The 21,705-nt window shown below is 42.4% G+C and overlaps 1 protein-coding gene across 2 annotated transcripts; it reads left to right on the forward strand.

Moving 5' to 3' along the window:
* Positions 1 to 3,629, forward strand: LOC141595922 (short-chain dehydrogenase/reductase SDRA-like). 2 transcript variants are annotated; one of them, XM_074415883.1, is made up of 6 exons: positions 1 to 264; positions 574 to 690; positions 2,092 to 2,226; positions 2,498 to 2,623; positions 3,067 to 3,168; positions 3,272 to 3,629. In XM_074415883.1, exons 1-6 carry the CDS (start codon positions 133 to 135, stop codon positions 3,419 to 3,421), a joined length of 762 nt encoding a protein of 253 aa, XP_074271984.1. In that variant the 5' UTR covers positions 1 to 132; the 3' UTR covers positions 3,422 to 3,629. The 2 variants fall into 2 exon arrangements, with proteins under 2 accessions (XP_074271984.1, XP_074271985.1); XM_074415884.1 differs by having other exon boundaries at positions 4 to 264; positions 3,246 to 3,629.
* Positions 3,630 to 21,705: the final 18,076 nt, after the last annotated feature.

Below are 21,705 nucleotides of genomic sequence, written 5' to 3' on the forward strand. Positions count from 1 at the left end.
TGTGAAACTCGTGATCGAACACTCGTATTTTAATCTAAAATAACTCCCCTTGAAGACCACAGTCGAAAACTTTAATCCAAAAATTGATCATACATCAAAATAATCATCAAACCTCAAAAATTAATCAACAAAATGTCAAAAATTGGCAAAAGATTTGTAGGAAAAGTAGCCATAGTCACCGCATCAACTCAAGGAATTGGGTTCGGTATAGCTGAACGCCTTGGTTTAGAAGGAGCTTCTGTTATCATCTCTTCTCGCAAACAGGTACTACTTATTTTAATCAAACATAAACAAATGATTAATACGGAAAAAAATAGTTCTTTTTTTTGGGTCTGTTTAATTTCGCTGGAATTCATCGTTTTTATATGGTTAATTGTGTTTCCTACCGCAATTGTGATCTGGGTTCATTTATTTGTTTGCCTCTTTTATTCTTTGTGAAAACGGATTTTAATCAAAGGTAAACAATGAATGTGACGGGAAAAGTAGTTACTTTGCAAATTATTTCTCTGTATTTTTACTGGGTTTGTTTAATTTTGAACTGGGTTCATTGGATTTTGATGTGGGTTGTTGCAGAAAAATGTTGATGATGCAGTTGATATGCTTAAAAGCAAAGGGATTGAAGCTTTTGGTATAGTTTGTCATGTTTCAAATGCTCAGCAAAGAAAGAATTTGATTGATCAAACTGTTCAGGTTTGATTATCTTGTGTTTTACTAATTCGAATCGATTAAATTGATTATTTCAATTGAATTTATGTTTTGATTTAGTTTAGGTGGTTACTTTCTTGGTGTGATGTTAATTTCATTGAATTTCTGTGAAATTTGCTTATTAGTTTGTTGAATTACTCATTAGCCCAAGAAATAGTGTACGAAACTAACTAAAATTTCAAAAAATCTCCATTATCATGTCATGAATCATAACAGATGTTTTTAATAGTAGTTGGTGCTTATTAAAAGTGATTTGTGATGTTTCTCATATAAAATGGTGATACAACATTAATAAGGAGAATAAAGGTCAAAGTACGGTCGTTTGATAGTGATAAAGTTGATGGAGAGTTAAAAGAGGTTATGATGGAGAAATAAGTAAGAAGTTTAGGGGTACAATGTAGAATTTAAAAAAAAGAGGGGTACAACATAGAAAACCGCAAAACTCGGGGGTACACCGTAGAATATCCAAAAAAAAAATGTGCAAGCTAGTGATGGTTGTAGAAGATGGTATTTGACCAGGGGTGTAGTGAAAATGTCGAGCTTCCAAATTTATCACCTTTGTGAGTTAATCGTGCCACTGAAACATGAAAAATAATCATATACTAGCAGACTGGGACTAGATTGGGGTAGCTGTCATGTTACAGCTAATCAGATAGCTTAATCTGCTAATTATGAAGCTTGAACAAACAATTTACCCTTGTGTTGAAAACCGTCCATTTATGAATTACTCGTTATAAACTTTATGTTGCGAACTTCAGGATATAAGAAGCGTAAAGGGTTTATTGAGTCAGTTCTTTTCATTCCATTATTTTTTCCAAAGCCTGATTGTGAGTCATTGACTTCATTGGAGATGAAATAATTATAACAGTTCAATTATATGGAAAACACATTGCATATACTGATATATTTCTATACTAAACTTTGCATATAAACAATGTGTCACTAGTGTCGTTGCAAACTGCAAAGTGTGAGCTTAGCTACTTAAATCTAACATTAGCTTGAATTATCAAAAGGATGCATAACACTATCCACCACATATGCTAGTCTTAAATCTAACATTAGCTTGAATTATCAAAATTTCTTCAGAAAGACAGAAATCCAAAAAATTGCAAAATTGCGTAGCTTGCTAGTTCCCTGTGCGAGAAATTCCTTAATATTCTAGCAAAATATAGCCGTGTTCTCTAGGGTGTCGAGCAGGAATCAACATCTCAGGTTTTTATCGACTCGTGGATCGTTGGCAAATTCCACCATTTCTCTAGCTTGAATCGGTTGCATAATCTGAAGGATATTTTCAAACCTGGCCAAAGACTTCACACCCTATGTTGGCTTCCTATAAACTGCTTTTGCCTTGCACATGACTTGACAGGTTTCCTGTTGTTCTTGCAGAAATATGGTAAAATTGATGTGGTAGTATCGAATGCTGCTGTTAATCCGACTGTGGATAACATTTTAGATACGAAGGAATCCGTCCTTGATAAGTTATGGGAAGTCAACGTCAAGGCATCTATACTTCTTTTGAAGGTAAGTTACTAAGTCTAGACCAGTGTTTGGTGCTTCACGATGATTGTGGTAATAATATGCCATTGTCACATACTCACATGTTAGGATCTGACTTGTATTTTGTGCGGAGCATTGCCTCATTGCGCCTGAAATTTGTTTTCTCATGTACAGTGTACATAGAAAATCACCTAGTTGGTGACTATGTAACACATGTCAAATATCGTTGTTTGGATGACCTTTTCCGTTTTGTTCGTACTGCGCTATTTATAAACTACTGTTGCTTGTTTTACAGGATGCTTCACCCCATTTGACGAATAACTCTGCAGTTGTGTTTGTATCATCAATTGCTGCTTTCGGACCTCAGGCTTCAATGGCTATGTATGGAGTGACAAAAACAGCTCTTCTTGGACTGACCAAGGTACTTCATCTCGTTTAAAATCTACATAGCTAGTTAGTAGTTAGCCAAACCATCTTTCCCAAAAATGTTTCAGAGATATGTGTATCATAGATAATCCGACCTGAGTTTTCCGACTTGCACCCAAACAGATGAACTTTAGTAAGCCTCGAAATCTAATTTAACTTGAATTATAATGCTCTTATGGAGCTTATCCCCTAAATAACCCGATAATTAACACACTGAAAGTTTGAAACACACCCGAAATGCCTTGCAAGTTGTACCTAAATGCCGTTTACCTAAACTAACCCAACCATAACCGACAGGAATGACACGTTTGACATGTTTATTTGAACCTCAGGTTCTTGTATAGAAATTGTTCGCGATAGGCCATACACTCATAGGCCATAGGCAGGAACTTTTTAGAATTAGGCATTCTGCTAATGTTTTTCTTCTTACTTGTATAGGCATTGGCATCTGAAATGGCTCCAAATACCCGTGTTAATAGTATTGCACCTGGTTTTGTACCCACCCATTTTGCAGACTTCATTACAAGCAATGCTACAGTCGTGAGTCCTCTATTTTACTTGAACTCAACAAATCGGTTATTTAAAAGGCTTATGCTGTGAGTTGATTAGTAAATTAGTTTCTATTTGATTTCTTTGGTATCAGAGGAAGTCAGTTGAAGAGAAGACACTACTTAATCGTCTTGGTACAACAGAAGACATGGGGGCGGCTGTCGCATTTTTGGCTTCTGATGATGCGGCGTATATAACCGGAGAAACTTTAGTGGTTGCTGGAGGAATGCCCTCCCGCCTTTGATATTCCTTTTTCTTTACAAACAGGTTTGTGTCCCGCTTTTAGTTTGTGAGATCGCCTTTTTCCGAATACCAAGCAAAGGCCTCACAATGTTAATGAAGATATAATTAAAAGGAATAGTATTCCAACTTCGCAGTAATGAATATCTCGCTCTTGCGAATTTAAATTCAGTCAGCCATGTGTTTGATATTCACTTCTCTTTCGTCTTCAATTGGTACCGTGTTTGTCTATCTCTCAATGTTGTTTTTATGTCTCACTGCTGATTTAAGCAGGTTCTTCAATTGTAAATTTTGCATACCGGCACCCCCAAATGTCTTCCGTTGCTACTCAAATTTTGCGTGGCCGCTTTATCTAGCCCGAGTAACTTTATATGTGATTTCCGGAAAATTTTGTTCCAGGACCCTGTAATCCCGAAAAACCGTGTATTATACACTTTCATTTGAGCCGTTCGGGAGGTCGTACCGGACCCAGTTTCTTTTTCTCCCGGTTTTTAAATCACGCGTCCGAGGTCATTTCATGAGTTAACCTATTTGATTCAGCCTCAAATAATGAGCATTAATCCATTTTTCACGATTATCCGAGGTTCAACGAATGCTGGTTTATGGCATACCGGCACCGTCAAATATCTTCCGTTGCTACTCAATTTTTGCGTGGCCGCTTTATCCGACCCTAGGAACTTTCTATGTGATTTCCGGAGAATTTTGTTCCGAGATCCTGGAATCCCGAAAAACCGTGTATTATACACTTCAATTTGAGCTGTTCGGGAGGTCGTACCGGACCCAGTTTCTTTTTCTCCTGGTTTTTCAATCACGCGTCCGAGTTCATTTCAGAAGTTAACCTATTCGATTCAGCCTCAAATAACGAGCATTAAACGAGCATTAATCCATTTTTCACGATTATCCGAGGTTCAACGAATGCTGGTTTATGGCATACCGGCACCTCCAAATGTCTTCCGTTGCTACTCAATTTTGCGTGGCCGCTTTATCTGACCCGGAGAACTTTCTATGTGATTTCCGGAGAATTTTGTTCCGGGACCCTGGAATCCCGAAAAACCGTGTATTATTCACTTCAATTTGAACCGTTCGGGAGGTCGTACCGGACACATTTTCTTTTTCTCCTGGTTTTCAATCACGCGTCCGAGATCATTTAAGGAGTTAACCTATTCGATTCAGCCTCAAATAACGAGGATTAAACGAGCATTAATCCATTTTTCACGATTATCCAAGGTTCATCGAATGCTGCTTTATGGCATACCGCCATACCGGCACCCCAAAATGTCTTCCGTTGCTACTCAAAATTTGCGTGGCCGTTTAATCTGACCCGAGGAAATTTCTATGTGATTTCCGGAGAATTTTGTTCCGGGACCCTAAAATCGGGAAAAACCGTGTATTATTATATACACTTCAATTTGAGTCATTCGGAAGGTCGTACCGGACCCAATTTCTTTTTCTTCCGGTTTTTCAATCACGCGTCCGAGGTCATTTCAGGAGTTAACCTATTCGATTCAGCCTCAAATAACGAGCATTAATCTATTTTTCACGATTATCCGAGGTTCGACGAATACTGGTTTATTGCATACCGGGACCCCCAAATGTCTTCCATTGCTACTCAAATTTTGCGTGACCGCTTTATCTGACCCGAGGAACTTTCTATGTGATTTCCGGAAAATTTTGTTCCGGGACCCTGTAACCGCGAAAAACCGTGTATTATATATACACTTCAATTTGAGCCGTTCGGGAGGACGACCGGACCCAGTTTATTTTTCTCCCGGTTTTTCAATCTTGCGTCCGAGGTCATTTCAGGAGTTAACCTATTCGATTCAGCCTCAAATAACGAGCATTAAATAGCATTAATCCATTTTTCACGATTATCCGAGGTTCGACGAATGCTGCTTTATGGCATACCGGCACCCCTAAATGCCTTCCATTGCTACTCAAATTTTGCGTGACCGCTTTATCTGACCCTCGGAACTTTCTATGTGATTCCCGGAGAATTTGTTCCGGGACCCTGGAATCCCGAAAAACCGTGTATTATACACTTCAATTTGAGCCGTTCGGGAGGTCGTATCGGACCTAGTTTCTTTTTCTCCCGGTTTTTCAATCACGCGTCCGAGGTCATTTCAGAAGTTAACCTATTCGATTCAGCCTCAAATAACGAGCATTAAACGAGCATTAATCCATTTTTCACAATTATCCGAGGTTCGACGAATGCTGGTTTATGGCATACCGGCACCCCAAATGTCTTTCGTAGCTACTCAAATTTCGCGTGGACGCTTTATCTGACGCGAGGAACTTTCTATGTGATTTCTGGAGAATTTTTTTCGGGACCCTGGAATCTCGAAAAATCGTGTATTATACACTTCAATTTCAGCCGTTCGGGAGGTCGTACCGGACCCAGTTTCTTTTTCTCCCGGTTTTTCAATCACGCGTCCGAGGTCATTTCAGGAGTTAACCTATTCGATTCAGCCTTAAATAACGAGCATTAAACGAGCATTAATCCAATTTTCACGATTATCTAAGGTTCGACAAATGATGGTTTATGGCATACTGGCACTCCCAAATGTCATCCGTTGCTACTCAAATTTCGCGTGACCGCTTTATCTGACCCGACAAACTTTCTATGTGATTTCCGGAGAATTTTGTTCCGGGATTCTGGAATCCCGAAAAACCGAGCCGTTCGGGAGGTCGTACCGGACCCAGTTTCTTTTTCTCCCGGTTTTTCAATCACGTGTCCGATGTCATTTCAGGAGTTAACCTATTCGATTCAGCCTCAAATAACGAGCATTAAACGAGCATTAATCCATTTTTCACGATTATCCGAGTTTCGACGAATGCTGGTTTATGGCATATCGGTACCCCCAAATGTCATCCGTTGCTACCCAAATTTTGTGTGGCCGCTTTATCTGACCCTAGGAACTTTCTATGTGATTTCCGGAGAATTTTGTTCCGGGACTCTGGAATCCTGAAAAACCGTGTATTATACACTTCAATTTGAGCCGTTCGGGAGGTCGTACCGGACCCAGTTTCTTTTTCTCCCGGTTTTTCAATCACGCGTCCGAGGTCATTTCAGGAGTTAACCTATTCGATTCAGCCTGAAATAACGAGCATTATACAAGCATTAATCCATTTTTCACGATTATCCGAGGTTCGACGAATGCTGGTTTATGGCATAGCAGCACCCCCAAATGTCTTCTCTTGCTACTCAAATTTTGCGTGGCCGCTTTATCTAACCCGAGGAACTTTCTATGTGATTTCCGGAGAATTTTGTTCCGAGACCCTTGAATCCCGAAAAACCGTGTATTATACACTTCAATTTGAGCCGTTCGGGAGGTCGTACCGGACCTAGTTTCTTTTTCTCCCGGTTTTTCAATCACATGTCCGAGGTAATTTCAGGAGTTAACCTATTCGATTCAGCCTCAAATAACGAGTATTAATCCATTTTTCACGATTATCCGAGGTTCGACGAATCTTGGTTTATGGCATACCGGCACCCCCAAATGTCATCCGTTGCTACTCAAATTTTGCGTGGCCACTTTATCTGACCCTAGGAACTTTCTATGTGATTTCGGAGAATTTTGTTCCGGGACCCCGGAATCCCGAAAAACCGTGTATTATACACTTCAATTTGAGCCGTTCGGGAGGTCGTACCGGACCCAGTTTCTTTTTCTCCCGGTTTCTCAATCTCGCGTCCGAAGTCATTTCAGGAGTTAACCTATTCGATTAAGCCTCAAATAACGAGCATTAAACGAGCATTAATCCATTTTTCACGATTATCCAAGTTTCGACGAATGCTGGTTTATGGCATATCGGCACCCCCAAATGTCATCCGTTGCTACTCAAATTTTGTGTGGCCGCTTTATCTGACCCTAGGAACTTTCTATGTGATTTCCGGAGAATTTTGTTCCGGGACTCGGAATCTGGCAACCGTGTATTATACACTTCAATTTGAGCCGTTCGGGAGGTCGTACCGGACCCAGTTTCTTTTTCTCCCGGTTTTTCAATCACGCGTCCGAGGTCATTTCAGGAGTTAACCTATTCGATTCAGCCTGAAATAACGAGCATTATACGAGCATTAATCCATTTTTCACGATTATCCGAGGTTCGACGAATGCTGGTTTATGGCATAGCAGCACCCCCAAATGTCTTCTCTTGCTACTCAAATTTTGCGTGGCCGCTTTATCTAACCCGAGGAACTTTCTATGTGATTTCCGGAGAATTTTGTTCCGAGACCCTGGAATCCCGAAAAACCGTGTATTATACACTTCAATTTGAGCCGTTCGGGAGGTCGTACCGGACCCAGTTTCTTTTTCTCCCGGTTTTTCAATCACATGTCCAAGGTAATTTCAGGAGTTAACCTATTCGATTCAGCCTCAAATAACGAGTATTAATCTTTTTTTTTCACGATTATCCGAGGTTCGACGAATGCTGGTTTATGGCATACCGGCACCCCCAAATGTCATCCGTTGCTACTCAAATTTTGCGTGGCCACTTTATCTGACCCTAATAACTTTCTATGTGATTTCCGGAGAATTTTGTTCCGGGACCCCGGAATCCCGAAAAACCGTGTATTATACACTTCAATTTGAGCCGTTCGAGAGGTCGTACCGGACTCAGTTTCTTTTTCTCCCTGTTTCTCAATCTCGCGTCCGTCATTTCGAGTTAACCTATTCGATTAAGCCTCAAATAACGAGCATTAAACGAGCATTAATCCATTTTTCACGATTATCCGAGTTTCGACGAATGCTGGTTTATGGCATATCGGCACCCCCAAATGTCTTCTGTTGCAACTCAAATTTTGCGTGGCCGCTTTATCTAACCCGAGGAACTTTCTATGTGATTTCCGGAGAATTTTGTTCCGAGACCCTGGAATCCCGAAAAACCGTGTATTATACACTTCAATTTGAGCCGTTCGGGAGGTCGTACCGGACCCAGTTTCTTTTAATCCCGGTTTTTCAATCACATGTCCGAGGTAATTTCATGAGTTAACCTATTCGATTCAGCCTCAAATAACGAGTATTAATCTTTTTTTTCACGATTATCCGAGGTTCGACGAATCTTTGGTTTATGGCATACTGGCACCCCAAATGTCATCCGTTGCTACTCAAATTTTGCGTGGCCACTTTATCTGACCCTAGGAACTTTCTATGTGATTTCCGGAGAATTTTGTTCCGGGACCCCGGAATCCCGAAAAACCGTGTATTATACACTTCAATTTGAGCCGTTCGAGAGGTCGTACCGGACTCAGTTTCTTTTTCTCCCTGTTTCTCAATCTCGCGTCCGAAGTCATTTCAGGAGTTAAGCTATTCGATTAAGCCTCAAATAACGAGCATTAAACGAGCATTAATCCATTTTCACGATTATCCGAGTTTCGACGAATGCTGGTTTATGGCATATCGGCACCCCCAAATGTCATCCGTTGCTACTCAAATTTTGTGTGGCCGCTTTATCTGACCCTAGGAACTTTCTATGTGATTTCCGGAGAATTTTGTTCCGGGACTCTGGAATCCTGAAAAACCGTGTATTATACACTTCAATTTGAGCCGTTCGGGAGGTCGTACCGGACCCAGTTTCTTTTTCTCCCGGTTTTTCAATCACGCGTCCGAGGTCATTTCAGGAGTTAACCTATTCGATTCAGCCTGAAATAACGAGCATTATACGAGCATTAATCCATTTTTCACGATTATCCGAGGTTCGACGAATGCTGGTTTATGGCATAGCAGCACCCCCAAATGTCTTCTGTTGCTACTCAAATTTTGCGTGACCGCTTTATCTAACCCGAGGAACTTTCTATGTAATTTCCGGAGAATGTTGTTCCGAGACCCTGGAATTCCGAAAAACCGTGTATTATACACTTCAATTTGAGCCGTTCGGGAGGTCGTCTGGACCCGCTTTCTTTTTCTCCCGGTTTTCAATCACATGTCCGAGGTAATTTCAGGAGTTAACCTATTCGATTCAGCCTCAAATAACGAGTATTAATCTTTTTTTTCACGATTATCCGAGGTTCGACGAATGCTGGTTTATGGCATACCGGCACCCCCAAATGTCATCCGTTGCTACTCAAATTTTGCGTGGCCACTTTATCTGACCCTAGGAACTTTCTATGTGATTTCCGGAGAATTTTGTTCCGGGACCCCGGAATCCCGAAAAACCGTGTATTATACAATTCAATTTGAGCCGTTCGGGGTCGGTCGTCGGACCCAATTTCTTTTTCTCCCGGTTTCTCAATCTCGCGTCCGAAGTCATTTCAGGAGTTAACCTATTCGATTAAGCCTCAAATAACGAGCATTAATCCATTTTTCACGATTATCCGAGGTTCGACGAATGCCGGTTTATGGCATAGCAGCACCCCCAAATGTCTTCTGTTGCTACTCAAATTTTGCGTGGCCGCTTTATCTAACCCGAGGAACTTTCTATGTGATTTCCGGAGAATTTTGTTCCGAGACCCTTGAATCCCGAAAAACCGTGTATTATACACTTCAATTTGAGCCGTTCGGGAGGTCGTACCGGACCTAGTTTCTTTTTCTCCCGGTTTTTCAATCACATGTCCGAGGTAATTTCAGGAGTTAACCTATTCGATTCAGCCTCAAATAACGAGTATTAATCTTTTTTTTCACGATTATCCGAGGTTCGACGAATGCTGGTTTATGGCATACCGGCACCCCCAAATGTCATCCGTTGCTACTCAAATTTTGCGTGGCCACTTTATCTGACCCTAGGAACTTTCTATGTGATTTCGGAGAATTTTGTTCCGGGACCCCGGAATCCCGAAAAACCGTGTATTATACACTTCAATTTGAGCCGTTCGGGAGGTCGTACCGGACCCAGTTTCTTTTTCTCCCGGTTTCTCAATCTCGCGTCCGAAGTCATTTCAGGAGTTAACCTATTCGATTAAGCCTCAAATAACGAGCATTAAACGAGCATTAATCCATTTTTCACGATTATCCAAGTTTCGACGAATCTTTGGTTTATGGCATATCGGCACCCCAAATGTCTTCCGTTGCTACTCAAATTTTGCGTGGCCGCTTTATCCGACCCTAGGAACTTTCTATGTGATTTCCGGAGAATTTTGTTCCGGACTCGGAATCTGAAAAACCGTGTATTATACACTTCAATTTGAGCCGTTCGGGAGGTCGTGCGGACCCGTTTCTTTTTCTCCCGGTTTTTCAATCACGCGTCCGAGGTCATTTCAGGAGTTAACCTATTCGATTCAGCCTGAAATAACGAGCATTATACGAGCATTAATCCATTTTTCACGATTATCCGAGGTTCGACGAATGCTGGTTTATGGCATAGCAGCACCCCCAAATGTCTTCTCTTGCTACTCAAATTTTGCGTGGCCGCTTTATCTAACCCGAGGAACTTTCTATGTGATTTCCGGAGAATTTTGTTCCGAGACCCTGGAATCCCGAAAAACCGTGTATTATACACTTCAATTTGAGCCGTTCGGGAGGTCGTACCGGACCCAGTTTCTTTTTCTCCCGGTTTTTCAATCACATGTCCAAGGTAATTTCAGGAGTTAACCTATTCGATTCAGCCTCAAATAACGAGTATTAATCTTTTTTTTCACGATTATCCGAGGTTCGACGAATGCTGGTTTATGGCATACCGGCACCCCCAAATGTCATCCGTTGCTACTCAAATTTTGCGTGGCCACTTTATCTGACCCTAGGAACTTTCTATGTGATTTCCGGAGAATTTTGTTCCGGGACCCCGGAATCCCGAAAAACCGTGTATTATACACTTCAATTTGAGCCGTTCGAGAGGTCGTACCGGACTCAGTTTCTTTTTCTCCCTGTTTCTCAATCTCGCGTCCGAAGTCATTTCAGGAGTTAACCTATTCGATTAAGCCTCAAATAACGAGCATTAAACGAGCATTAATCCATTTTTCACGATTATCCGAGTTTCGACGAATGCTGGTTTATGGCATATCGGCACCCCCAAATGTCTTCTGTTGCAACTCAAATTTTGCGTGGCCGCTTTATCTAACCCGAGGAACTTTCTATGTGATTTCCGGAGAATTTTGTTCCGAGACCCTGGAATCCCGAAAAACCGTGTATTATACACTTCAATTTGAGCCGTTCGGGAGGTCGTACCGGACCCAGTTTCTTTTTATCCCGGTTTTTCAATCACATGTCCGAGGTAATTTCATGAGTTAACCTATTCGATTCAGCCTCAAATAACGAGTATTAATCTTTTTTTTCACGATTATCCGAGGTTCGACGAATGCTGGTTTATGGCATACCGGCACCCCCAAATGTCATCCGTTGCTACTCAAATTTTGCGTGGCCACTTTATCTGACCCTAGGAACTTTCTATGTGATTTCCGGAGAATTTTGTTCCGGGACCCCGGAATCCCGAAAAACCGTGTATTATACACTTCAATTTGAGCCGTTCGGGAGGTCGTACCGGACCCAATTTCTTTTTCTCCCGGTTTCTCAATCTCGCGTCCGAAGTCATTTCAGGAGTTAACCTATTCGATTAAGCCTCAAATAACGAGCATTAATCCATTTTTCACGATTATCCGAGGTTCGACGAATCTTTGGTTTATGGCATAGCAAAGACACCCCAAATGTCTTCCTTTGCTACTCAAATTTTGCGTGGCCGCTTTATCTAACCCGAGGAACTTTCTATGTGATTTCCGGAGAATTTTGTTCCGAGACCCTGGAATCCCGAAAAACGTGTATTATACACTTCAATTTGAGCCGTTCGGGAGGTCGGACCTAGTTTCTTTTTCTCCCGGTTTTTCAATCACATGTCCGAGGTAATTTCAGAGTTAACCTATTCGATTCACCTCAAATAACACGAGTATTAATCTTTTTTTCACGATTATCCGAGGTTCGACGAATCTTGGTTTATGGCATACCGGCACCCCCAAATGTCATCCGTTGCTACTCAAATTTTGCGTGGCCACTTTATCGACCCTAGGAACTTTCTATGTGATTTCCGGAGAATTTTGTTCCGGGACCCCTGAATCCCGAAAAAACCGTGTATTATACACTTCAATTTGAGCCGTTCGGGAGGTCGTACCGGACCCAGTTTCTTTTTCTCCCGGTTTCTCAATCTCGCGTCCGAAGTCATTTCAGGAGTTAACCTATTCGATTAAGCCTCAAATAACGAGCATTAAACGAGCATTAATCCATTTTTCACGATTATCCAAGTTTCGACGAATCTTTGGTTTATGGCATATCGGCACCCCCAAATGTCATCCGTTGCTACTCAAATTTTGTGTGGCCGCTTTATCTGACCCTAGGAACTTTCTATGTGATTTCCGGAGAATTTTGTTCCGGGACTCTGGAATCCTGAAAAACCGTGTATTATACACTTCAATTTGAGCCGTTCGGGAGGTCGTACTCGACCCGGTTTCTTTTTCTCCCGGTTTTTCAATCACGCGTCCGAGGTCATTTCAGTAGTTAACCTATTCGATTCAAATTTGAAATAACGAGCATTATACGAGCATTAATCCATTTTTCACGATTATCCGAGGTTCGACGAATCTTTGGTTTATGGCATAGCAGCACCCCCAAATGTCTTCTCTTGCTACTCAAATTTTGCGTGGCCGCTTTATCTAACCCGAGGAACTTTCTATGTGATTTCCGGAGAATTTTGTTCCGAGACCCTGGAATCCCGAAAAACCGTGTATTATACACTTCAATTTGAGCCGTTCGGGAGGTCGTACCGGACCCAGTTTCTTTTTCTCCCGGTTTTTCAATCACATGTCCAAGGTAATTTCAGGAGTTAACCTATTCGATTCAGCCTCAAATAACGAGTATTAATCTTTTTTTTTCACGATTATCCGAGGTTCGACGAATGCTGGTTTATGGCATACCGGCACCCCCAAATGTCATCCGTTGCTACTCAAATTTTGCGTGGCCACTTTATCTGACCCTAGGAACTTTCTATGTGATTTCCGGAGAATTTTGTTCCGGACCCCGTAATCCCGAAAACCGTGTATTATACACTTCAATTTGAGCCGTTCGAGAGGTCGTCTGACTCGCTTTCTTTTTCTCCCTGTTTCTCAATCTCGCGTCCGAAGTCATTTCAGGAGTTAACCTATTCGATTAAGCCTCAAATAACGAGCATTAAACGAGCATTAATCCATTTTTCACGATTATCCGAGTTTCGACGAATGCTGGTTTATGGCATATCGGCACCCCCAAATGTCTTTCGTTGCAACTCAAATTTTGCGTGGCCGCTTTATCTAACCCGAGGAACTTTCTATGTGATTTCCGGAGAATTTTGTTCCGAGACCACGGAATCCCGAAAAACCGTGTATTATACACTTCAATTTGAGCCGTTCGGGAGGTCGTACGGACCCGATTTCTTTTTATCCCGGTTTTTCAATCACATGTCCGAGGTAATTTCATGAGTTAACCTATTCGATTCAACCTCAAATAACGAGTATTAATCCATTTTTCACGATTATCCGAGGTTCGACGAATGCTGGTTTATGGCATACCGGCACCCCCAAATGTCATCCGTTGCTACTCAAATTTTGCGTGGCCACTTTATCTGACCCTAGGAACTTTCTATGTGATTTCGGAGAATTTTGTTCCGGGACCCCGGAATCCCGAAAAACCGTGTATTATACACTTCAATTTGAGCCGTTCGAGAGGTCGTACCGGACTCAGTTTCTTTTTCTCCCTGTTTCTCAATCTCGCGTCCGAAGTCATTTCAGGAGTTAAGCTATTCGATTAAGCCTCAAATAACGAGCATTAAACGAGCATTAATCCATTTTCACGATTATCCGAGTTTCGACGAATGCTGGTTTATGGCATATCGGCACCCCCAAATGTCATCCGTTGCTACTCAAATTTTGTGTGGCCGCTTTATCTGACCCTAGGAACTTTCTATGTGATTTCCGGAGAATTTTGTTCCGGGACTCTGGAATCCTGAAAAACCGTGTATTATACACTTCAATTTGAGCCGTTCGGGAGGTCGTCACGACCCAGTTTCTTTTTCTCCCGGTTTTTCAATCACGCGTCCGAGGTCATTTCAGGAGTTAACCTATTCGATTCAGCCTGAAATAACGAGCATTATACGAGCATTAATCCATTTTTCACGATTATCCGAGGTTCGACGAATGCTGGTTTATGGCATAGCAGCACCCCCAAATGTCTTCTGTTGCTACTCAAATTTTGCGTGACCGCTTTATCTAACCCGAGGAACTTTCTATGTAATTTCCGGAGAATGTTGTTCCGAGACCCTGGAATTCCGAAAAACCGTGTATTATACACTTCAATTTGAGCCGTTCGGGAGGTCGTACCGGACCCAGTTTCTTTTTCTCCCGGTTTTTCAATCACATGTCCGAGGTAATTTCAGGAGTTAACCTATTCGATTCAGCCTCAAATAACGAGTATTAATCTATTTTTCACGATTATCCGAGGTTCGACGAATGCTGGTTTATGGCATACCGGCACCCCCAAATGTCATCCGTTGCTACTCAAATTTTGCGTGGCCACTTTATCTGACCCTAGGAACTTTCTATGTGATTTCCGGAGAATTTTGTTCCGGGACCCCGGAATCCCGAAAAACCGTGTATTATACAATTCAATTTGAGCCGTTCGGGAGGTCGTACCGGACCCAATTTCTTTTTCTCCCGGTTTCTCAATCTCGCGTCCGAAGTCATTTCAGGAGTTAACCTATTCGATTAAGCCTCAAATAACGAGCATTAATCCATTTTTCACGATAATCCGAGGTTCGACGAATGTTGGTTTATGGCATAACGGCACCCCCAAATGTCTTTTGTTGCTACTCAAATTTTGCGTGGCCGCTTTATCTGACCCGAGGAACTTTCTATGTAATTTCCGGAGAATTTTGTTCCGGGACCCTATAATCCTGAAAAACCGTGTATTATTCACTTCAATTTGAGCCGTTCGGGAGGTCGTACCGGACCCAGTTTCTGTTTCTCCGAATTTTCAATCACGCTTCGAGGTCATTTCAGGAGTTAACCTATTCGATTCAGCCTCAAATAACGAGCATTAAACGAGCATTAATCCATTTTTCACGATTATCCGAGGTTCGACGAATGCTGGTTTATGGCATAGCGGCACCACCAAATTTCTTTTGTTGATACTCAAATTTTGCGTGGTCGCTTTATCTGACCCGATGAACTTTCTTTGTAATTTCCGAAGATTTTTGTTCCGGGACCCTGGAATCCCGAAAAACCGTGTATTATATACACTTGAATTTGAACCGTTCGGGAGGTCTTACCAGACCCAGTTTCTTTTTCTCCCGTTTTTTCAATCACGCGTCCGAGGTCATTTTTGAAGTTAACCTATTCGATTCAGCCTCAAATAACGAGCATTAATCCATTTTTCACGATTTTTCGAGGTTCGACGAATGCTGGTTTATGGCATACCGGCACCCCCAAATGTCATCCGTTGCTACTCAAATTTTGCGTGGCCGCTTTATCTGACCCTAGGAACTTTCTATGTGATTTCCGGAGAATTTTTTATCCGGGACCCTGGAATCCCGAAAAAACGTGTATTATACACTTCAATTTGAGCCGTTCGGGAGGTCGTACCTAACCCAGTTTCTTTTTCTCCCGATTTTTCAATCTCGCGTCCGAGGACATTTCAGGAGTTAACCTATTCGATTCAGCCTCAAATAACGAGCATTAATCTAGTTTTCACGATTATCCGAGATTCGACGAATGGTGGTTTATGGAATACCGACACCCCAAATGTCTTCCGTTGCTACTCAAATTTTGCGTGGCCGCTTTATCTGACCCTAGGAACTTTCTATGTGATTTCCGGAGAATTTTGTTCCGGAACCCTGGAATCCCGAAAAACCGTGTATTATACACTTCAATTTGAGCCGTACGGGAGGTCGTACCGGACCCAGTTTCTTTTTTCTCCCGTTTTTTCAATCACGCGCCCGAGGTCATTTCAGGAGTTAACCTATTCGATTCAGCCTCAAATAACGAGCATTAAACGAGCATTAATCCATTTTTCACGATTATCCGAGGTTCGACGAATGCTGGTTTATGGCATATCGGCACCCCCAAATGTCATCCGTTGCTACTCAAATTTTGTGTGGCCGCTTTATCTGACCCTAGGAACTTTCTATGTGATTTCCGGAGAATTTTGTTCCGGGACTCTGGAATCCCGAAAAACCGTGTATTATACACTTCAATTTGAGCCGTTCGAGTGGTCGTACCGGACCCAGTTTCTTTTTCTCCCGGTTTTTCAATCACATGTCCGAGGTAATTTCAGGAGTTAACCTATTCGATTCAGCCTCAAATAACGAGCATTAAACGAGCATTAATCTTTTTTTCACGATTATCCGAGTTTCGACGAATGCTGGTTTATGGCATAGCAGCACCCCCAAATGTCTTTTGTTGCAACTCAAATTTTGCGTGGCCGCTTTATCTGACCCGAGGAACTTTCTATGTAATTTCCGGAGAATTTTGTTCCGGGACCCTGGAATCCCGAAAAACCGTGTATTATACACTTCAATTTGAGCCATTCGGGAGGTCCTACCGGACCAGGTTTCTTTTTCTCCCGGTTTTTCAATCACGCGTCCGAGGTCATTTCAGAAGTTAACCTATTCGATTCAGCCTCAAATAACGAGCATTAATCCATTTTTCACGATTATTCGAGGTTCGACGAATGCTGGTTTATGGCATACCGGCACCCCCAAATGTCATCCGTTGCTACTCAAATTTTGCGTGGCCGCTTTATCTGACCCTAGGAATTTTCTATGTGATTTCCGGAGAATTTTTTATCCGGGACCCTGAAATCCCGTAAAACCGTGTATTATACACTTCAGTTTGAGCCGTTCGGGAGGTCGTACCTAACCCAGTTTCTTTTTCTCCTGATTTTTCAATCTCGCGTCCGAGGACATTTCAGGAGTTAACCTATTCGATTCAGCCTCAAATAACTAGCATTAATCTAGTTTTCACGATTATCCGAGGTTCGACGAATGGTGGTTTATGGCATACCGGCACCCCAAATGTCTTCCGTTTCTACTCAAATTTTGCGTGGCCGCTTTATCTGACCCTAGGAACTTTCTATTTGATTTTCGGAGAATTTTTTTCCGGAACCCTAGAATCCCGAAAAACCGTGTATTATACACTTCAATTTGAGCCGTACGGGAGGTCGTACCGGACCCAGTTTCTTTTTTCTCCCGTTTTTTCAATCACGCGCCCGAGGTCATTTCAGGAGTTAACCTATTCGATTCAGCCTCAAATAACGAGCATTAAACGAGCATTAATCCATTTTTCACGATTATCCGAGGTTCGACGAATGCTGGTTTATGGCATATCGGCACTCCCAAATGTCATCCGTTGCTACTCAAATTTTGTGTGGCCGCTTTATCTGACCCTAGGAACTTTCTATGTGATTTCCGGAGAATTTTGTTATGGGACTCCGGAATCCCGAAAAACCGTGTATTATACACTTCAATTTGAGCCGTTCGAGTGGTCGTACCGGACCCAGTTTCTTTTTCTCTCGGTTTTTCAATCACGCGTCCGAGGTCATTTCATGAGTTAACCTATTCGATTCAGCCTGAAATAACGAGCATTATACGAGCATTAATCCATTTTTCACGATTATCCGAGGTTCGGCGAATGTTGGTTTATGACATAGCAGCACCCCCAAATGTCTTCTGTTGCTAATCAAATTTTGCGTGGCCGCTTTATCTGAACAGAGGAACTTTCTATGTGATTTCCGGAGAATTTTGTTTCGGGACCCTGGATCCGAAAAACCGTGTATTATACACTTCAATTTGAGCCGTTCGGGAGGTCGTACCGGACCAAGTTTCTTTTTCTCCCGGTTTTTCAATCACATGTCCGAAGTAATTTCAGGAGTTAACCTATTCGATTCAGCCTCAAATAACGAGCATTAAACGAGCATTAATCTTTTTTTCACGATTATCCGAGTTTCGACGAATGCTGGTTTATGGCATACCGGCACCCCCAAATATCATCCGTTGCTACTCAAATTTTGCGTGGCCACTTTATCTGACCCTAGGAACTTTCTATGTGATTTCCGGAGAATTTTGTTCCGGGACCCTGGAATCCCGAAAAACCGTGTATTATACACTTCAATTTGAGCCGTTCGGGAGGTCGTACCGGACCCAGTTTCTTTTTCTCCCGGTTTCTCAATCTCGCGTCCGAAGTCATTTCAGGAGTTAACCTATTCGATTAAGCCTCAAATAACGAGCATTAAAGGAGCATTAATCCATTTTTCACGATTATCCGAGGTTCGACGAATGCTGGTTTATGGCATAGCGGCACCCCTAAATGTCTTTTGTTGCTACTCAAATTTTGTGTGGCCGCTTTATCTGACCCGAGGAACTTTCTATGTAATTTCCGGAAAATTTTGTTCCGGGACCCTGGAATCCCGAAAAACCGTGTATTATACACTTCAATTTGAGCCGTTCGGGAGGTCGTACCGGACCCAGTTTCTTTTTCTCCCGGTTTTTCAATCACGCGTCGAGGTCATTTCAGGAGTTTACCTCTTCGATTCAGCCTCAAATAACGAGCATTAAACGAGCATTAATCCATTTTTCACGATTATCCGAGGTTTGACGAATGCTTGTTTATGGCATAGCAGCACCCCCAAATGTCTTTTGTTGCAACTCAAATTTTGCGTGGCCGCTTTATCTGACCCGAGGAACTTTCTATGTAATTTCCGGAGAATTTTGTTCCGGGACCCTGGAATCCCGAAAAACCGCGTATTATACACTTCAATTTGAGCCGTTCGGGAGGTCCTACCGGACCCAGTTTCTTTTTCTCCCGGTTTTTCAATCACGCGTCCGAGGTCATTTCAGAAGTTAACCTGTTCGATTCAGCCTCAAATATCGAGAATTAATCCATTTTTCACGATTATTCGAGGTTCGACGAATGCTGGTTTATGGCATACCGGCACCCCCAAATGTCATCCGTTGCTACTCAAATTTTGCGTGGCCGCTTTATCTGGCCCTAAGAACTTTCTATGTGATTTCCGGAGAATTGTTTATCCGGGACCCTAGAATCCCGAAAAACCGTGTATTAATACACTTCAATTTGAGCCGTTCTGGAGGTCGTACCGGACCCAGTTTCTTTTTCTCCCGGTTTTTCAATCACATGTCCGAGGTAATTTCAGGAGTTACCCTATTCGATTCAGCCTCAAATAACGAGCATGAAACGAGCATTAATCTTTTTTTCACGATTATCCGAGTTTCGACGAATGCTGGTTTATGGCATACCGGCACCTCCAAATATCATCCGTTGCTACTCAAATTTTGCGTGGCCACTTTATCTAACCCGAGGAACTTTCTATGTGATTTCCGGAGAATTTTGTTCCGAGACCCTGGAATCGCGAAAAACCGTGTATTATACACTATAATTTGAGCCGTTCGGGAGGTCGTACTGGACCCAGTTTCTTTTTCTCCCGGTTTCTCAATCTCGCGTCCGAAGTCATTTCAGGAGTTAACCTATTCGATTCAGCCACAAATAACGAGCATTAATCCATTTTTCACGATTATCTGAGGTTCGACGAATGCTGGTTTATGGCATAGCGGCACCCCCAAATGTCTTTTGTTGCTACTCAAATTTTGCGTGGCCGCTTTATCTGACCCGAGGAACTTTCTATGTAATTTCCGGAAAATTTTGTTCCGGGACCCTGGAATCCCGAAAAACCGTGTATTATATACTTCAATTTGAGTCGTTCGGGAGGTCGTACCGGACCAAGTTTCTTTTTCACCCGGTTTTTCAATCACGCGCCCGAGGTCATTTCAGGAGTTAACCGATTTGATCCAGCCTCAAATAACGAGCATTAAACGAGCATTAATCCATTTTTCACGATTATCCGAGGTTCGACGAATGCTGGTTTATGGCATAACGGCACCCCCAAATGTCTTCCGTTACTACTCAAATTTTGCATGGTCGCCTTATCTGACCCTAGGAACTTTCTATGTGATTTCCGGAGAATTTTGTTCCGGGACCCTGGAATCCCGAAAAATCGTGTATTATACACTTCAATTTGAGCCAATCGGGAGGTCGTACCGGACCCAGTTTCCTTTTCTCCCGGTTTTTCAATCACGCATCGAGGTTATTTCAGGAGTTTACCTACTCGATTCAGCCTCAAATAACGAGCATTAAACGAGCATTATTCCATTTTTCACGATTATCCGACGTTCGATGAATGCTGGTTTATGGCATAGCAGCACCCCCAAATGTCTTTTGTTGCAACTCAAATTTTGCGTGGCCGCTTTATCTGACCCGAGGAACTTTCTAAGTAATTTCCGGAGAATTTTGTTCCGGGACCCAGGAATCCCGAAAAACCGTGTATTATACACTTCAATTTGAGTCGTTCGGGAGGTCCTACCGGACCTTGTTTCTTTTTCTCCCGGTTTTTCAATCACGCGTCCGAGGTCATTTCGAAGTTAACCTATTCGATTCAACTGAAAACGAGCATTAATCTAGTTTTCATGATTATCCGAGGTTCGACGAATGGTGGTTTATGGCATACCGGCACCCCAAATGTCTTCCGTTGCTACTCAAATTTTGCGTGGCCGCTTTTTCTGACCCTTGGAACTTTCTATGTGATTTCCGGAGAAATTTGCTCCGGAACCCTGGAATCCAGAAAAACCGTGTATTATACACTTCAATTTGAGCCGTTCGGGAGGTCGTACCGGACCCAGTTTCTTTTTCTCCCGGTTTTTCAATAAGGCGTCCGAGGTCATTTCAAGAGTTAACCTATTCGATTCAGCCTCAAATAACGAGCATTAATCCATTTTTCACGATTATCCGAGGTTCGACGAATGCTGGTTTATGGTATACCGGCACCCCCAAATGTCTTTTGGTGCTACTCAAATTTCGCGTGGCCGCTTTATCTGACCCGAGGAACTTTCTCTGTGATTTCCGGAGAATTTTGTTCCGGGACCCTGGAATCCCGAAAAACCGTGTATTATACACTTCTATTTGAGCCGTTCGGGAGGTCATACCGGACCCAATTTCTTTTTCTCCCGGTTTTTCAATCACGCGTCCGAGGTCATTTCAGGAGTTAACCTATTCGATTGAGCCTCAAATAACGAGCATTAAACGAGCATTAATCCATTTTTCACGATTATCCGAGGTTCGACGAATGCTGGTTTATGGTATACCGGCACCCCCAAATGTCTTTTGGTGCTACTCAAATTTCGCGTGGCCGCTTTATCTGACCCGAGGAACTTTCTCTGTGATTTCCGAAGAATTTTGTTCCGGGACCCTGGAATCCCGAAAAACCGTGTATTATACACTTCTATTTGAGCCGTTCGGGAGGTCATACCGGACCCAGTTTCTTTTTCTCCCGGTTTTTCAAT

The sequence above is a fragment of the Silene latifolia genome, chromosome 8 (assembly GCF_048544455.1).
Source record: "Silene latifolia isolate original U9 population chromosome 8, ASM4854445v1, whole genome shotgun sequence".
In the NCBI taxonomy this organism is placed as follows: Eukaryota; Viridiplantae; Streptophyta; class Magnoliopsida; order Caryophyllales; family Caryophyllaceae; genus Silene; species Silene latifolia.